Source organism: Centropristis striata, chromosome 2 (genome assembly GCF_030273125.1).
Source record: "Centropristis striata isolate RG_2023a ecotype Rhode Island chromosome 2, C.striata_1.0, whole genome shotgun sequence".
Lineage (NCBI taxonomy): Eukaryota > Metazoa > Chordata > Actinopteri > Perciformes > Serranidae > Centropristis > Centropristis striata.
Genome location: NC_081518.1, coordinates 39,949,530 through 39,968,755, shown reverse-complemented (window position 1 = coordinate 39,968,755; position 19,226 = coordinate 39,949,530). Strand labels below are relative to the sequence as shown.

The 19,226-nt window shown below is 39.3% G+C and overlaps 1 protein-coding gene across 1 annotated transcript; it reads right to left on the bottom strand.

Annotated features, from left to right (window-relative positions):
* Nucleotides 1-7,071: 7,071 nt before the first annotated feature.
* LOC131986855 (putative gonadotropin-releasing hormone II receptor) lies at nucleotides 7,072-14,111 on the bottom strand. Its single transcript, XM_059351994.1, has 4 exons — nucleotides 14,026-14,111; nucleotides 12,557-13,153; nucleotides 9,994-10,198; nucleotides 7,072-8,279 (listed from the first exon to the last, which is right to left on the bottom strand). Exons 2-4 carry the CDS (start codon nucleotides 13,103-13,105, stop codon nucleotides 7,762-7,764), a joined length of 1,272 nt encoding a protein of 423 aa, XP_059207977.1. The 5' UTR covers nucleotides 13,106-13,153; nucleotides 14,026-14,111; the 3' UTR covers nucleotides 7,072-7,761.
* Between the last annotated feature and the right edge of the window lie 5,115 nt (nucleotides 14,112-19,226).

Below are 19,226 nucleotides of genomic sequence, written 5' to 3'. Positions count from 1 at the left end.
GGGGCCGCACTGTCAGTCTTTGAAAACCCCTTGAATTGAAATAATAACCTGTATAAGACTCTGCCTTTACACACAATGGGCCTCATTCATGAAACGTGAGCAGAACGAATTTGTGTGTAAACCGTTCGCAGACGGAAATTTACGTGCATCTCCGCATTCATCAATATTTTAGTAGCTCCGATCTTTTTGTAGCTACTAACAAAATCTACACATGCTGCTGACCACACGTAGTGCTTGTGTAAATTTAAGAACGCATATAAATAATGCTCGTCACTGTTGGAAATTACAATTTTAATTCATAATGCGTTCTGTTATGTACACAATACGCAGATGCCTTTGAAACATGTGATATAAACATGGCAAACGATTAAAAATATAACATATTTAGTTAAATTAGTTGGCAATTGGCGGGATTAAGATTCAGATTAAACTCATAATTGTGAATTATCTATGTAAATTGACGCATCCTGCCTGCAGTTCTCAGAGGTATCATTAAATTAATGCCAGAGTATATCCAATTTCCATACGGCGCACAACGGCAGACAGAAGTAATGCAGGGGTTCAGCGCAGTTGCAAACATGCCAGGTGTTATCGGTGCCATAGACTGCACACACGTACGCATCAAGGCTCCATCCGGTGATGCATTTGCTTACATTAACCGGAAAAACTTTCATTCCGTGAATGTGCAACTGATCTGTGACGCAAAGTGTGTGTTGTTAAACGTTGTGGCACGGTGGCCCGGTGGGACGCATGACGCATTCATCCTGCGTAATTGCGCAGTTGGCACGCGTTTGGAGGATGGAGCTGTGAGAGACGGCTGGCTCATTGGTAAGAATATAGCCTGCATAATCACATGTGTGTGTTATATATGGACTTACCCTTCTATATCCATAGGGGATAGGGGTTACCACTGACGCCGTGGCTTATGACCCCACTGGCCAGCCCGCAGACACCACAGGAGCATACAATGAGGCGCACGCGGCTACTCGGGCCGTTGTAGAGCGCACCAACGGGGTATTTGGACTCTGAGCGTCCTCCTCCTGTGGCAGCTGTACTTTTTTTGTGTGCGCTAATGCGTTTCTTTGCGTCAAGTTTAATGTCAAACCATTTACGTTTAACCTCGGACGTAGTTCTTTGCACTACAGAAACCACATTTACTGCGTCCGTCACCTCCCTCCACGCTTTCGCTTTGCCTGTCCCTGTCACACCACTACTAACAGATGAAAATAAATTTTTTTTTTTGGACTCCACTTCTCCCAAAATAACTTCAATCTCCGCTTCGGAAAAATTATTTTTTCTTTCTCGTTCTTTTTTTCTTTGTGCCATGACTGACAGGTTGACAGGATGCCTCTACACACCTCCTTATATGGTGGTCATTAGCAATTCATGGGCGGGGTTCATGCTAATTGCTGATTATCGGGAGCGCGCTGCCACCTTACGATGGATTGGCATTCATGATCATACACACGTGTTTACGATCAGATCTGAGTTTCCCGCGGCGTTCATGAATCCGGAGTAGGTTTTTAGTAGCGTAGGCTTTTATGTGCAAATCTACGCACAAATCTACTAACGTTTCATGAATGAGGCCCAATATTTGTGTGTAGAATTTGGAGGATGCTGAAGAAGAATAATGAAAATCCCCACAGTTTTCCTTTAACATGCTGGTTACATATGAGCAAAGACACATGATGATGAAATGTTACTTACTATGTTTCTCTAACATCGCTGCATTTAATTTAGCTAAGCTGGATGAAATAAAAACAGTAATCTGACTTGACTGAATCAACATGAATTCTCACTAGACTTTACTCTGCAGTGGGCAGTTGAGTTTCTGAAAGTGTTGACATATTTGAAAAGGTCACGATAGATGACTTAAATGCCTCCTTCACATGACAAAACCAGTTAGCAGCGATTGAAGCTCCCTGCATTTGAAAAATTAAGAGAGATATCACACATTCAGCTATCTCTGCACTTTATCTGTGCCGAGGTTTGACAGAAAATTGCATTAGTCTGTATGGTAAAGTGCTTTAACTGAGAATGCCAAGTCTTTAACCCAAAAACCTCCCATTATCTGAAACTGACCTTTAAGATGCAAACAGGGGGGGAAGCTGGCTTTTTTGCTGGCACAAGTCAAACAAGGTCTCATAGGGAAAAAAGCGACTGAGAGGTAAATTAATTTGATGTTTACTCACTCAAAACAGAACTGTGGGTCCGTATAAAAATTGCATCAAAATTCCCAGTAATAACTTAGTGATGAGGCGGTGTACACTCTGAAGCAGACTGAGAAATGAGGCATTCTTCTGCTCCATTGCTGCAAAGTATAAATGCTAAATTAACTCAGAAGAAAAGGAGAAATGTAGTTTGACGTACTAAACAGTCAGCGTTTAAATTCTTTCAACAACACCTGAAAAAGACAGTAGGTGCTGTGCTGCACATACCGGTGTTCCTGGTTGCAGTGGCGGTTCTACACAGGGGCCTCCAGGGGCCCCTGCCCCTGTGAAGAAGCCCTTGGCCCCTGCTGTGGCCCCTGTGTGAAATTAATAATAAAATGATCAATTTATAACGATGAACAATGGAACAATTCTTACCTATTTTCTGTTCCAACAATATCTCATTGTACACAAAATGAACCAAGAATGTGTACATTGTATAATAGTTTATTGTGCAATAAAAGCTTTCAAAATAAAAGAAAGTGATTGTGCACAAAAATGACAAATGTCATTGTCTTAAATATCATCTTTGCCATTTTTTATGTGCTAATGTGCCCCTCTGATTAAACACTGGCCCCTCCTTGGCCCCCACAGTAAAACTGGTCTAGAACCGCCACTGCCTGGATGTTCAACAATCAGTGACTGACAAGATTTATATCCATGTGGAGATATAAACACCCATGGGGACTAACTGTGAGGTAAATATGTTCTCCACATGTATCCAGGCTAATAATATCTCAGTCAGAGACCTCATCTGACCCCCATGAATATGCAGTCGTGATTTCAACAGCTGAAAGATTCAGACCAGAGCACATGGCTGATTCAGTGCCATGAAACAGCCTGATTTAACAGCCACAATATTCCTTCCCTTCAACAGATTTAACAGAGAGCTGGAGTTGGTGGGTCAGGGGATTTTTTAGGGGGAGATAGCAGGTCACCAGATAATGCCACATAGAGGTGGAGTACATCATCTGGAAGCTCTCTCTCTCTCATAAATCTGTAATAACTATTAATTAATTAATGAACCAATCATTGTATAGTGTATTAGTGTGTAATGGTTCAGAACATTGTCACAAGTATATGCATCCCAATGCTCAATTATGTTTCATAATTTGTTGCAGCATTTTTTTGGGTGGATACCATTTGTTATTTGGGGGTTAATTTGACCTTTTTCATTATTTTTATTTTTTTTTATTTTTTTTAATAAAACAAATAAAATAAAAAGATTTGATGGCAATCAATTCTTTTCTAGAAACTTATTTTTTGTCAATGTACCCAGGAAAGCCATACATCCTCCTAAACTCTCTAAAGTCATTTTATACAGTGAGTCAGTTTAAACAATGCTCTCACAACAATGGGGGGACTAACATCATCACACATGAATATAATGTATCTCACACAGCTTTCCAGTCATACCCAATCTATGTAATTCAAAGACTGTTTAGGGACTCCAGTAGAAATTTTAAGAAACAGTAGTTTTGAAAATAACACATTTATATTGCTTGTTTTTTGCCTCAAACAAGATGGGATTAGCATAAACTGGGCATGTCTGAAAAGGGAAGACTCTCATATCCATAGAACCATTTTCCATTCAGAAATATTGAGATCAGAGGTCCCCTTTGAAAATGGCCATGTCAGTTTTTCCCCTAAGTTCAGAGTATTATTTAGCCGCCTTTCTAACAAGATATGACAACACAGATGCTAAGGAGTTAAAAGTCTATAAGGAAAGCACAACCTACACAGAGCTACTGGTATCCTATAGTGGATGTATATGCTCTACATATCCAGTACATCTGTGTACTTTTCATGTCAGGACATTGGATTAGCATCTGCTATGAGGCAAACATAAAAATCTGTAGGTTTCTTGGCTTCAGCAGCTGTCTTTTAGTGGGCTACAGGTATGTGCATCTGCTCTGTGAGCGTCATGACTGGGATACATGTTGAAAGGAGGCTCGTGTGATGACGTGCTCATCGGACAATGTGTTCCCCTCTCACCAGAGGAGACATAATAGGAGTGGACAGGCCTGGAAAGGATCAGTGAGCAGTAAATGAGCTGGCCTTCTCCAACTGAGGAGTGATGAGAAAACAATGTGGGCCAAGACCAAAACAATGCAACCATAACGGTCATCGGATAACATATCTTTTCAGTTGGGAATGAAAATAGGATAAGATTGAAAACTGCTCCAGCATCAGTGATGTGGATACAGGTGACCACCCAGATAAAAACAGCAGTATTGTCACACAGCTGTGAGTTGTGTTTGATTATTTAATTCAGCCAATAGAAATTCAGCCATGTGGTTAGTCAGGAGAGTATCATCAATGTCCTTGCCCAGATGTGCTGACTAGGGACGGAGACACAGCTTCAGGGTCTCAGAGGACTCAGTCGGACTGGCTACAAGATGACAAACATCAGCGATAAAATGTTCTGGTCCCTAAGAGACTCTGAAAGAGACTTGGACCATCCAGTTCAACACAGCAGCCACAAGAAAACTCAGTAACACCAAAAACAACATGTCCACTATAATGTCTATCATTATAATTAGGTTTATACTAAAGTACAGTGTATAATGACTTATGATCTGCTATAAGAAATATTGAATAAATAAAAGGAATAGTTTGAGATTTTTCACTTATTCGCTTTCTTGCCAAGAGTTACATGAGATTATTGATACCACTTTCATGTTATTGATATCCTGCATATTCACTGCAAAAAAGCCAACTTGTATTTTTTGGCCTAAAACAGTGATTTAATTTGGTAAAACTTGGAAATATAAATGACTGACATTTAGGGCAATAATGTGAGTTAGCACAACAAAGGAAGCCAGTTGTCTGCTAAAAAACAAGGTGGTGAGTTGTTGTTACTTATATCTTTAAGTTGGGGTTCAAAACAAGGGACAATAGTTCTGCTAACTCTTATTTCTTTGTTGTGAAATTTGGTCATTAGCGAAAGCTAGCGGCTAACTGATGCTAGCAGCTAACTTATGCTAGTGGCTAACTGATGCTAGCGGCGCTGCTTGTTACAGCTACAAGAGTAGCCATTAGCGTATTAATGCTAACTCAAAATTGTGGTCGCAACATTAGATGATATTCATAGCGGCTTTACAATCGTGCCAGAGAAATTCAGAGTTGAGCAAACTCAAAAACAAAACTTAAATATTTAGTTTAATTGTCCAACTTAAAATTTTATCGAAGTTTGTTGCCTTGAAATTTTGAATTCACCCAACTTTTCTTTTTTTGCAGTGTTGTCATGCTTCTGTTCTTATAACATTATCCATCTGATGGATGCTTTATCCAAACTCTTCTCCCTGGCTCTATTAGCTTTATCCACTGAGTTATATAAGGCCTGGCTTGAAGGATTTAACTGATATCTGTGCAGAGGTTTGGTCAGCTCTGGTTCTTTGTCACTGACACTTCATCGTCTGTCCCTCGAGAAAGACAAAACACCAAAGCATTCTGAGATCTGTGAACTATCCCTGCCATCTGAAAGCAGGGAAGAAAAGAAACAAACAGATTCACTATCCTTTTTTCAGGGCATCAGAGGGGATTTATGGTCAATTTATCCCACACATGCTGATCAGAAGTCAAGTCTGACTGGAGATGGTAGTTTTCCCAAGCGGTAACTTCCTTGCCTGAAATGTGAGGAATGCCTATTCCTGTTGACCAGCATGGGGCTCCAAGCCACTGTTGCAAAAACAATATGAAAATTACCCTACTTCTGATTTGGTTTCATAACGTTAATAAACATTATGAGTTTATGGTCTCAGCCACAAGTGTTAGGTCTTCTTCAATACAGCATGATGTTCATTTTGTAAATCAAACTGGTGCTTATGTGAGAATCATGTTCTTTGATTTTTCAAGCGCATTCAACACCATCCAACCCAAGATACTTAAAAACAAGCTCACAGAGATGGGAGTGGATCTTTCCTTCATCTCCTGGATCACAGATTACCTGACAGGAAGACAGTTTGTCAGGTTGGGGAACTGTGTTTCTGGGACATTAATGAGCAGCACAGGGGCTCCACAAGGCACTGTACTGGCTCCACTCCTGTTCACACTGTACACAGCGGACTTCAAATACAACTTCAACGTCCTACCACATCCAGAAGTACTCAGACGACACTGCTATTGTGGTGTGTATCAGGAATGGACAGGAATCTGAATATAGGGATCTGATAAAAGCCTTCAGTGACTGGAGTCACAAGAACTATCTCCTACTGAACGCCTCAAAGACTAAGGAAATGATCATAGATTTCTGCAGGTTCAAGCCCCCTCTTCAGCCAGTGAATACCTGTGGGGTGGACATGGAGGTGGTACCAAGTTATAAGTATCTAGGTGTATACCTGGATAATAAGTCGGACTGGTCCCTAAACACAGACGCTCCCTATAAAAATGGGCAGAGCCGCCTCTTTTTCTTAAGGAAGCTCAGTTCTCTGGACATCTGTAGTAAGATGCTGCAGATGTTTCAGTCTGTGGTGGTAGTGTGTTGAACAAAAAAACAGCAGTGGACGGCTCCTCTCTCTCCGTTGCAGGACGGAGAGATACAAAAGATCCTTCGCTCCTACAGCCTTCAGGCTGTCTCATTCTGACAGAGATTCTACCAGACTAACTGAATTTGCCCTCGGGGATAAATAAAGTAATTTTTTTTTTTTACTAGTGTTTATTTGATGTACAGGTGAAATGAACACCTGCATTTTAATTGTTTACATAATCCAGTCAATGGAATCAAATATGATGTGTCGGCACCACTAGCAGAAGCAGCCTATACCTTTAAATATACCTTTATACCCAGCAGCTGATGGCAGATATTTCTTTAGTGTTGCATACTGTAAAGAAAAACTCATTCCCACATCATTGCTTGTATTAAATAAACATAAACCACATGGGCAGTAACATGCATAACTTCTAAAGCCCTTTCACACAAGACATTTATATGTCATAGTATAAAAGCACAAAAAAGGAGGTGCTTCATTTTCAGGGTCCTGATTTCATGCATGCTGTCACACAGAATGGAGCTCTCATTAATATATCAGTAAAACTGAGCTTTTCCCGCCAGTGTGTTTATTTACTATGAAAATGGACTGATAATGCATCTCTAAAACGTCTAGTCTTGTTTGGAGGAGCTGCAAACGAAAGCTTTCAAGCTAAATAACATCAACAGTCATTTCAAGCTTCCTAATAGACACAGCTTGTAACCACATGCACCACACGGACAGCACTGTTATGTAACCTGACAATCAAAGTCTTCATCTAGACCTGAAGCTTTTTTTTTCAGATCTCGGTGAATGCAGATTGCATGTGGCGGACTCTTCTTAAAATAGGAGCCACTTACACAAACATGTTTGCTTTGTTCATAAAGATCTTATATAAGCCTTTAAGTAAGATGGACAGCCTCAAGCACATGTAGACACAAAAACACATTTAGGTGATGGATATTTGATGTTTTCAGACTTATTCTACACATGCACATTCAATGTGACTGTGAAATAAACATGTCCAGTATAACCTTAAAAAAAAGGTGAAATGGTTCAGATCCATTTACAGTGTCATGGGTCTACTGTTTCTCTTGGCATATTGTGCTCTCGGCACTGGAATGGCAAGGTTGTCCTCCTTCTCCTTGAGTGAACACAGTCAGAGACCTTCCATCAGAGGTCTTTGTCTCAGCCTGTCCACAGTTTCTGTCTTTTTCACCATTAACCTTCTGTCTTTTAGAGGGCAAAGCAGCAGCAGTACTTTTTGTTATTGTCGTGTTAGTTTCCAAGTCTGACATCACTGTGGCTTTGCGGTAGCAGCTCCTCAGCCCCTTGCGGAAGCGAATGGTGAACAGGCCGTAGATGATGGGGTCTAGGCAGGCGTTAAAAAGGCCAAAGATGAACAGGATGTGGGTGAGCGAGTGGGAGACTTTTCCCTCCAGGTCGTCTGGGAAGAACCAGTACCACAAACCCAACAGGTAGTACGGAGTCCAGCAGACTGTGAAGCTTATCACTATGACGATGCTCATTTTCAGAGTCCTCATTCTAGCTTTGGGGATGTTGTTCGTTGAGCAGCGGAGATCTAGCTCATTCGAGTGCACTGAAGGAAAGAAAGAGGTTCAGGTTTTAATAGACAGATGGAATTTGAACAAACAATGTACAACTGTGATTCCAAAAAACGTTGGATGCTTTATGCATACATAAGTAAATAGTGTGATTGTATGCTCATCACATACAGGGGGCTGCAAAAGTAGGTATACAGTGATGATTACTCCAGTATTACCGGTATTATAATAGTGGTGCTTGGATGTGTGAATGCCGGGGCAAACAGTTTGAACATTTGAGGTATTAATATGTTAATAATAATAATGAATATGTATTGATATATTTGTATAATCAATAAAATATGTTTTGTGTGCATGTTTTATTTTCATTACTGTATACCTACTTTTGAACCTGGTCTCACAGAAATCCGTGAAATAGCCACGGATTTCGCTTAACTAAAAAAATCCGTGGAATAGCCATGGAATCGCTCAAATTTCCATGAAACTGACACGGATTTCGCTACAATGCAAGTTAATGACAGTCATATCCCGTGGCTATTCAATGGATATTTTTCCTATTGGTTTGTTCCAAGTCACGTGACTTTCAAGGTTCCGGCGGTCAGAACAAAAAACATGGCGGACAGTTCTCTCATTTTTAGTGAAAAAATTTATATTTTGACTTTGTTTCTGCATAAAAATGGATTTTGATCACATTTCTAGCGAGAAATATATGTTTTAAATTTTAAATATTCACTCAGTGAATGTACATAATCACTTTGTGGTGAAGATCTCGCCAGAAAAATATGACTGTCATTAACTTGCATTGTAGCGAAATCCGTGTCAGTTTCACGGAAATTTGAGCGATTCCGTGGCTATTCCACGGATTTTGAGCTAAGCGAAATCCGTGGCTATTTCACGGATTTCTGTGAGACCATGTTGCTACTTTTGCAGCCCCCTGTATATTCAGTAGGCTACATAAAAGTGTACAAAAATAATATATTTAATTAAACTGATAAAACGTATACCGTATTGTAAATACACACTCGTTCTGAATGTGATGGCTGCAACACGTTCCAAAAAAGTTGGGAGAGGTGCATGTTAACTATTGTGCTACATCATCATTTCTTTTAACAACACTCAGTAAGTGTGAAGGAACTGAGGGCAATACTTGTGGAAGTTGTGAAAGAGAAATTCTTTCCCATTCTTATTTGATAAAGTACTTCTGTTGTTTGACAGTTTGGGGTATCCTTTGTCGTATTTTTGCTTTTCATAATGCCCAACACATTTCAATGGGAGACAGGTCTTTTAGAACCTGCACTCTTTTCCTGTGAAGCCATGCTGTTGTAACACATACAGAATGTGGCTTGGCATTGTCTCTGAAATAAGCAGGCACATCCGTGGAAAAGACGCTGTCTGGATGGCAGCATATGTTGCTCCAAAAAACCTGCATGTACCTTTGAGCATTAATGGTGCCTTCACAGTTGCACAACAATCCTAGTCTATTGTTGGCCCTGTCCCAATTTTTTTTTACATGTGGACATTTAAAAAAAAAAAAATCCATGAGGTTGATGAGGTGGTAATGTTGAAGGTAAAACAATAAATATGACTGTACTATCTTTAATTTAATATATGTCAAAAACATGTGTTGTACAGCATCCCAACTTCTTTGGAATAGGGGTTATAAATTAAAAAGATAAAATCTAAGTCCTTTTTCTAACCCACTCATGGATGTTCTGCCCAAGAAAACACCAGGCTCAGATGTGAACTTACAGTTCTTTTTTGTCATCCGTTTGGAGATCTGGATGAGGATCCTGGTGTAGCAGATAATCATTATGACCAGCGGCAGCAGGAAGAGGCAGGAGAACGTGAACATGTTGTAGGCTGTTTCCTGCCAGTGAGTATCAAAGCTCCCCCTAGTGGTGCACTGAGTAAAGTTTGCTGGATAAGTGATGGTCACATTATGGAAAATGAACATCTGTGGAATCAAAAATTAAAAAGTATTACAGATAGTATTTTGCTGGCAGCAGTTGTCATAAAGTATTTTCATTGGCTTGTCTGTTTGGCAGAGGTGAGATAGAAAGATAAAAGTGTTATGCAATAAAGAGACGACCAAATGATGTATATTTGTTGGCCAACAGGAAGTAGCATGGCCTACAGGATCTTTGCATTGGATTTTGGATCATTACAGAAAATAAGATATGTGGCAAACAAATGTTGCTGAGCCTGAGGTGTTGTGTTCAGCAAGAATCTTTACAAATGTACACCACTTTAATGATGTTTGAAGCGTTAATGTAATAAAATAAAAATAAAAATTTAAAAACAGAGAAAGAAGAAATACTTGACTTGAATGTCACTACCATTTTGCTTCAGATGGCCTCCAACAAGATAAGCAGTGGTTTTGACCAGCTAGCGAATCCGTAGCCTAATAAATTGTTAATTAACCTCATCTACAATCTACATGAGTTTACAAGAGCACTGAAAAACATGACCAGAGGCTGTAGGGCGGACTAGTGAGAGAGTTCCCGTCCATGTCCGGCTTGATGCTGCTTAATGTCCCCAACAAACCCTGTAGTCTCATTTAGCCACTTAATTTAAGGACACTTAAAAGCATCAAAATTAACAAGTGGGGTACTTACTAACGTATTTATGTCGTACAACAATAAGCAATCTCTTCTGCTTGTGTTAACCACAGACCTTATTTCAGTCATCTACCAAAAACCCATTCAAAATCCTCATTGAGTGTGAGAGGATAGACCCGAGGGTGCTAACATGCTAACTTACTTCTGGGTGTAAGAACTTATTCCTGTGGCGCCCTATAGCAGTGAATCAGTGGTCCAACCAAGTAGCCCAGAATCCCTAGGAATTACTTGCATGTAGGTGACATCACTCGAAATGTCAGTGTTCAATTGAAATTAGTCATGTGTCTGCTTAAATTTTATGCATAGAGCAACTGCATATAAGTTCCCTTTTAAACAACCTTGAACACTTAAAAGTCATGCAGCTAATACAGGAAGATAGAACAGTTAGCTTAAATTACATTACTGTCTTTAATTTAGTGCTCATCACAAGGTTCAAAGCCTTATGTACGTCGGGCAGGTGAACATTAGAGCACTGATGGTTCTTCATTAGATTGCTAAGTGGCAAACAGCAACACGCTTACGGGTACACTATTCCAGAGATGTCATATTAAACTATCAACAATAAACAAACTTTAGCTAATGTTAGCTTTCATGTAGCTTTCATGTAGCTCATTATAATTGATGGTGATTCCTTCGCTTCTCCACCACTGATGCCGCAAATATGGGCACTGATATTAATATTTTTATATTAATCTTATCATATATTTGCTATTATTATCAAGTGTCTTTAATTTCTATCAAGTGTGTTTAAACATGCCATTCGATCCCTCTTTTCACAGGTATAAAACACACTTTTTATGTGTTGATATTGTATGAATTATTGATTTAACACATTTAAAATAGTTCCCATTGGGTGTTATCAAGTGCAATATTATATAACATGCATTGAATAGTGCCACACTTCATGTTTTTTCCACACAACATGATCAACAGTGCTACATGATAGCCTGCCATATGTCTCAGCTATACCGCCAGGATTAGGGATTCCCATTCTTGTGTAACTAAACGATATAGCCTCTAATCCCTAACAACTGAGACCCTTTGGGTCCCCTAAATCATGCAGATTTTCTTGTAAAAAGGCGTCTATGAATTCTGCATTTAGAGAATAATGAACCGTGTATGAGAATGTATTTCTGAACCTATACAGCCAGATTTAAATTTCCTCTAACATGTGTGTTTGCCTACAGTTTAATACCTCCATGAGATAATGCATGCAGCTCCAATAATCTGTTGCCAGAGATAAAGACCTATAGCCTGCCCACTGTGATACTGTATAAAGCATGGAAAACCACTACAGAAAGATGGGTTCACAACCTATCCAATGCTTGCTTCAGAATGGCCAGTCTGTTCTTAGCTGAACCCAACAAATTGCTCATCTTCACAAGTCTGTTTCTTGCACATCTGCAGATTGCACTTTTTACCTATACTAGGTAGTAACTCTCCATTTAGGGGTATCAGCTCTGCAACGAACATGTGTCAGTGAATTTAGATATGCGTATGGCGTTTCTTTGAACTGTGTTTTATTAGATATTTATTGGGTCTTATTATGTTACCTTGTCTTGTATCCTTGTGTACCTTGTCTTGTGTGTCCTGCTGCAAAACAAATCTCCCTTCAAGGGACGAATAAAGTGATTCTGATTCTGATTCTGATTCTGAACAAGCCATAATCACCTTACAGTGTTGCCCGGCCTTACCTGAGGGATTGAGAACAGGATGCTCATAGCCCACGCCACCATCAGCATGACCCTGTTCCTTTTTCGCGCCATGCTGATGCCCAATGGGTTGAGGATAGCCGACTGTCTGTCCAGACTAATCACCACTGTTACAAAGGCACAGGAGTACATGGCCTGCAGCTTGAGAAACATCAAGAACCTGCAGGCCAAGTCGCCGGCCAGCCACTGAACCGTGATGTTCCACACCGCGTCCACAGGCATCACGATGAAGGTAACCAAGAGATCAGCAGCAGTCAGGTTAATTATCAACACTCGGACATGGGATTTGCGCTTGTGGCCGTTGACTGCCCACAGCACAGCGAGATTGCAGAAAGTGGAAATGCCACACAAGATGAAGGTAACGATCACTCTGACTTTGGCTGCTGTAGAAAAGGTGGGCAGCTGCGGCGCCCTGTCTACTGACGTCCAGTTACAGTGAGGCTTCAGCCAGTCACAGCTGGCATTGAGGTCAAATCCTGAGCCCTGCTGATACATGATGACTCCTGAATCACAGCAGGAGGAGGCGTTCATTTTCTGACCCTCACCAAGGAATCAGCATTTTGTCCAGCTACATGGAGGCTGGAGATAAGGCAGAAACAAATACACGATGATCCCTTTGCACAAAGTTGGTTCACAAATATTTATCTGCATCAATTTGCATAAGACGACTTAAATAATAGTTCTGTGAGTAAAACAGTGGCTGACGGGAGGGGGGGCAGTCTGCTGTGCTGGGTATAGGCTATATATCTCTGACACTCACTGTTGTGGAAAGATGATGTGGTTGTTATGCAGCAAACCAATCAAGTCAATTACACTCTCTTATCTAACAACAACAAAAAAATGTTTGGTTTTCATAATACAAACTTTTCCATTTAGCAACATTGTAAATGTATTAACAATGTATTACATTGTCAACCAATTCAGAAATGAACACTAAGACAAAGAGAAAAAAACACCAGTTCTAAGTCACCCACGCATTGATTTTTTTGTTTGGTTGTTGTTGTTTTTTGCATTATATATAAAAAGTTTTAATATCGGGGCATATCAGACAACATATATGCTGATACCGAAAAATACCACAATAGGTCGTCATCAGCTAATAAATTCGCTAAATCGGTCAGGCTCTATGTATGTGTATATTTTCTCTTTTTTGAATGGTCAAAACCGCAGAAATATATGTTTATTGATACATAAAAAATATTGCTACACTCGCATTTATTTTTTTTCCAGCCAACGAATTGAAATATGTTTTAATTTGGACTATATTTGATTTGTGCCTTTGATATCAAGAATCCTTAAACACAATAGTGCCAACAGTGATAACAAAAGGTTGCAAATATTACGTTTTCCACTATTACTGCATGCCAATTATTTTCGTTTTCGTATGGAATTAGCGCACAAAGTCTATGTTCGGTAATAGATAAATACAAGAAAAAGCCAGAAGAACTCACATGGATGTCCGTGCTGTCGTGCAGAGATGTATTCCTAACATCAGATATGATAAAAAATAATAATAATAAATAAAAAACAAGTTGAAATCCTCTTTATGACAGACCCAGACCCTGCCGCAGCTCCATCTCCCTGCTGGACTCCTCCTGATGAACACAGAACTCAGTTTGTGAGGAGTCTCTAGTCTTCCCTCTCAGTTTTCCCTTCAGGAGTTTTTTACGTGCAGTTGGTTCTCCCTCTGAGCGCGTCCGCCGCTCTGCGGGCGCGGTCACGAGCGTCTCTGCATCCCAGGAGCGTCAGTTCAATGAGCCCTGTCTGAGCCCCGGCAAAGTTTCTAATTTTAACCCTGCCGGAGTAAATGTAATGAGACACTACAGCCCCTATGAGCATCACAATCTACACCCAACAGAATCTACTCTTATTAACTGCAATAATTATGGGTAACGCTTTATATTAAGGTCCTTGTAATAACCATTAATTAACAAGTAATAAGGCCCTTGTACGTCCTTACAAGATGCTTATTAACATTATTGTGTGTTTATAAGCTTATATAAGTGTTAATAATGACATTACAAACACCCATGACCCACCCATTATGTCTTTGCCATGCCTTTATTAATCTTATTTTGTTTGCTTATTGATATTAAAATATACTTTATTGCTCATCTATTATAAATTAACTATGCTTTTTGCAACTACCGGATCTAAAGCGAGAACAATGCCTTACTACTTGTTAATTAATGATTATTAAGGACCTTATTATAAAGCGTTACCTAATTATGTTTGGCAAGATCATGTGATGATAGATGCAAAGGACTGGACAAAATTATAGGAACATCTATAGAAAATAAAATAGTTTTTTGTTGGTACGATAGTTGGTTTGTTTGATGAGAAAGCATTGCCACATGTTTCTTATTTTGTCCACACCCTTATTATTCATCAAGTGATAAATTCCATCAGAAATATTTTCTTGTTTGATACACAAAGTTCTTGTTTTCTTTTTTCAAAGCAGGAGGAAAACCTTTAGCTCTTCCAGTACTTCAGCTCTACTGCAACAGCAGCAGCACTCACACGGCGAATAAAGAAAGGAATGGTGAAAGAAAGTAGTCTTCAGCCCGCTGAGATTGCCATCTGCTGTGAGGTTCAACATAAGTCAGTGTTGTTTATTTTTCCTGCACAGGCCATTCTGATACAGTAGACTACCTGCAGCACAGTTTGCACTATGAAGTGTAGAGAAAGCATCAAAGCTTTGTTGAGTGTTTGTTGTGTATGCCAATTTATTTATTTTAATGTCAAGCCTATGTTTTCTGCACATCTACAACTTGGAGCATTTGGGGTAGCTTATTATTATTATTATTATTATTATTATTTAGAGCAACTCACAATAAATCAATGTATAAATATAGAGTTTGCATGTTCTCCCCGTGTCAGCGTGGGTTTTCACCAGGTACTCCGGCATCCTCCCACAGTCCAAAAACATGCATTTAGGTTTAATTGGTGACTCTACATTGTCCGTAGGAATGAATGAGAGCGTAATTGTCTGTCTCAACGTGTCAGTCCTGTGATAGTCTGGCGATCTGTCCAGGGTGCCCCGCCTCTCGCCCAATGTCAGCTGGGATCGGCTCCAGCGTCACGAGTGCAGATAACTGGTTAAGGATAATGAGTGAATGAAAAGATGATTAAATAAAACAATAGTTTCCTCTCCTTTCCACACATAATATTGAGCCGACCAGATGGTTTTATTTGCCCAGAGTTTGAGTCAGGATAAATATCACACGTCATTCTTCTCAATGCATTTTATAATTTAGTTGAATCATAGACTGTATAACAATAAGTGACATCACCTGTTGGTTTATAGCACCAATGCATGCGAAAAATGGATTGGGAGCCACTGTGCATACCTAACAGATTACATTTCTTTTGCCAACACTGAAGTCGCCCCCTGGTGCCCATGAGATAGAACGCAGATTTAATGCATTCCCACATCGATCTCACTTTTCAGGCCCAGAGGTTGCCACTTGGGAAAAATGAGTGCCCAGCAATGGATCACATGACTACTAGTAAGTAAAATGTGTTGTTTGAAGTGATGGACCCACAGAGAATAGCAGTCCAACTGTGCAGTGTCCCTCAGTTTTGTGAAGCTTTTTAGCATCTATCAGCTCATTGTTTGGGTTGTCCAGCCCGCAGCTGAACTGTTTTGGTTCACTCTCACCATTCTCATTGGTTCTAGAGACATCTAGCAGCTGTTTCAGCAAATAAATCTATCAAAAATAAAGGCACGCCACCTGCACAGCCCCAAACAGACAAATTCTTTAGAATATGGTAATATGTCAGTGTTGTGTTTACAATTTTTCTGCTGCCCCCAAGTGGCCAAACAAAAGTTAATGCAGCTTTAAACAAACATAGACTTGATGATAAAAGATGACACTCTTTTACAGGTAATTTCTGTGCTGACAGTTTCAGCAGCACTGCAAAAAAAAAGAAAAGTTTGGTGAACTCAAAATTTCAAGGCAACAAACTTTGATACAATTTTAAGTTGGACAACTAAACTAAATATTGTAAGTTTTGTTTTTGAGTTTGCTCAATTCTGGCACGATTGTAACGCCGCTATGAAATGTCAGCTAATGTTGTGACCACAATTTTGAGTTAGCATTGATACGCTAATGGCTACTCTTGTAGCTGTAACAAGCAGCGCCGCTAGCATCAGTTAGCCGCTAGCATCAGTTAGCCGCTAGCATCAGTTAGCCACTAGCATCAGTTAGCCGCTAGCTTTCGCTAATGATCGAATTTCACAACAAAGAAATAAGAGTTAGCAGAACTATTGTCCCTTATTTTGAACCCCAACTTAAAGATATAAGTAACAACAACTCACAAACTTGTTTTTGAGCAGACAACTGGCTTCCTTTGTTGTGTTAACTTACATTATTGCCCTAAATGTCAGTAATTTATATTTCCAAGTTTTACCAAATTAAATCACTGTTTTAGGCCAAAAAATTACAAGTTGGCTTTTTTGCCTTGAGGTCACAACAATGCCTGCAAGACCTTAAAGGCATCAGATCAATATTTAACATTTAACAGATTGTATTTATGGCCCAAGCAGTTGTGTGTTATATATATTATGGAGATCACACATGAGAACAGGCCACCAGTGAGTAAGTCTTGTTTCTACGCATACACTACACGCCACATTTATGCTTCTCAACACATATTAGCATAACAATAAAATCCCCCTGTAGACTTGTTTTTTCCAGCACATCAAACACCTACATTATACACTAGCTCTGATGCAACAAAAGAAGACTTATTTGTGCTTCCCATATAGATAGAGGGGTGAATATCAAAGGTGCTTAGTGGACGATTAATAACAATAATAGCACAATCAGGATTTCAGCATCAGTTTATAAAAATAAGTGCAGACTGTGTAGTTCATTTACAATCATACTTCGTACGTATTGTATTTTCCTTTCCACAACAGAGAAACAATACAGAGAAAATAGAGAATTACAGAATTTATGTTGAGACTGGATGATGAGTCATGACCTGGATTCAGACCAAGTCGGCTCTCACGTGTGCTGCTATGCTGACACCATGTTCCTGTTCTTCTACAGGATAATTGTTTTAACATGATTAGGCATCTGGTTTAAACAGAAGGATAAAGTACTGGAAAAATGTGTTAGATCACTTTAATATGAAAAAGGAATTATATATTACTTATCATTCATCCTTTATTGTGCCCAATAATTAAAAACAGTATTGATTGTTTGTATTTTTGTTGTTGTTGTATTTTCTCATTAAATCTTTGCCTTGAGGCTGTGCAGCAGATTTTCTAATGTAATGTAACGTAATTTATTTTCAAAGATTGAATAGGCAGCTAACCAGCCCTAAAGAAATTAAACTAAAATGAAATGCTGTCTTTCATGTAGGTGGAGTCAATTATTTGATATAATCTACAACTTGACGGGAAAGGTCAATTGTTAATTGTTGTTTGCCATTTTGGACAGCAGCCGCGCAGAAGAGCAAACGAACATATAAAGTTAGTATGTCACTGCCCGATCTACAGCAATTATCAGCAGCCTTGCTGTTGAGAGTGGCGGAGCAGCGGATTGATGCAGTCTGTTGCTTTATGCAGATGTCAGACTCTGGGCTACTGTCCAAACAGACGGTGACCTTCTCAGCTCCACAGACATCAGACTCATTTTCATGTTAATCCACAGTAATTGTGGTGCTTGTATTGGGGCTAAGTATTATCATCACTGATTGCTTCACTGTGATCTTGGCAAAATCCCTCCTCTCTTCCACAAACAGCACATATTACTGCACCTGCAGGCTTTAGAAGCGTTACACAAAAGGGTATTTAACCTATTAGCTTCCTGGACTCATATCAAAAAAGTCAGGACAGAAGGTGTCCAAATACCAAATGTAAAGCCTTTTCAGCCTAATTCGTGATTTTTAATATTACAAATAAATAAAAATAACTTGAAATAAAAATAACCTGAAAAAGATTATGAAATGAACAATTAATTGCCCCCCCCCCCCACTACCCACCCCATTTGTGTTTGTAATTTGATTCTGTATATGTGTGTGTATGTATGCGTGTCTTTTGGTGTTTGTTGTGGTTTGTTATGTCTGATCTACTTTACTTGTTTGTGGTTGTGTTGTGTCTATCTTATGTTGTATAGTAATAAAAATGTTAATACAAAAAATTAAAAAACCACAACAAATAAATAAAACTGATTTCACTTAATTTGGCTCTAGTTTACGGCCACTCCAGCAGCTCTGGGAGGTTGGATGAAGACACAGTGATGCTTTGAGCTAAATGTAAACACTACTATGTTGATGCTCAGCAGGTAAAAGGTTTACAATGTTCCCCATCTTATTTTAGCATCTTAGCACACAGCTAACACTTAAGAAAGCGTAAAGTTAAGGTTTTGATGTAGACAGACCAGAGATGAAATATAGGACAATGGGCCCAGATACTGTATGTCAGAAGCCGCCCACCCCACTTGTTGTTGGTCATTTTGAATCCCTTTGTGGCTGTTTTGAGTGATATTTTGGTTGTTCTGTCTTTCTTTGAACTGTTATTTCCGTTTTAGTCTATCTGAATATCTTTGTGGTTATTTTGTGTCTCCTTGTAGCCATTTTGCATTGTTTTGTAGTTGTTGTTTGTTTGTTTTTTTGTGGGCATTGTACATCTCTTTATAGC

Excerpts from the sequence above, each read along its gene's own strand:
- LOC131986855 (XM_059351994.1), bottom strand. The coding sequence starts at position 13,105 with ATGAACGCCTCCTCCTGCTGTGATTCAGGAGTCATCATGTATCAGCAG. Across the intron at positions 10,199-12,556 it reads TCCTGTTCTCAATCCCTCAG|ATGTTCATTTTCCATAATGT; the intron begins GTAAGGCCGGGC and ends TTGATTCCACAG. Across the intron at positions 8,280-9,993 it reads ACGGATGACAAAAAAGAACT|TGCACTCGAATGAGCTAGAT; the intron begins GTAAGTTCACAT and ends TCTTTCCTTCAG.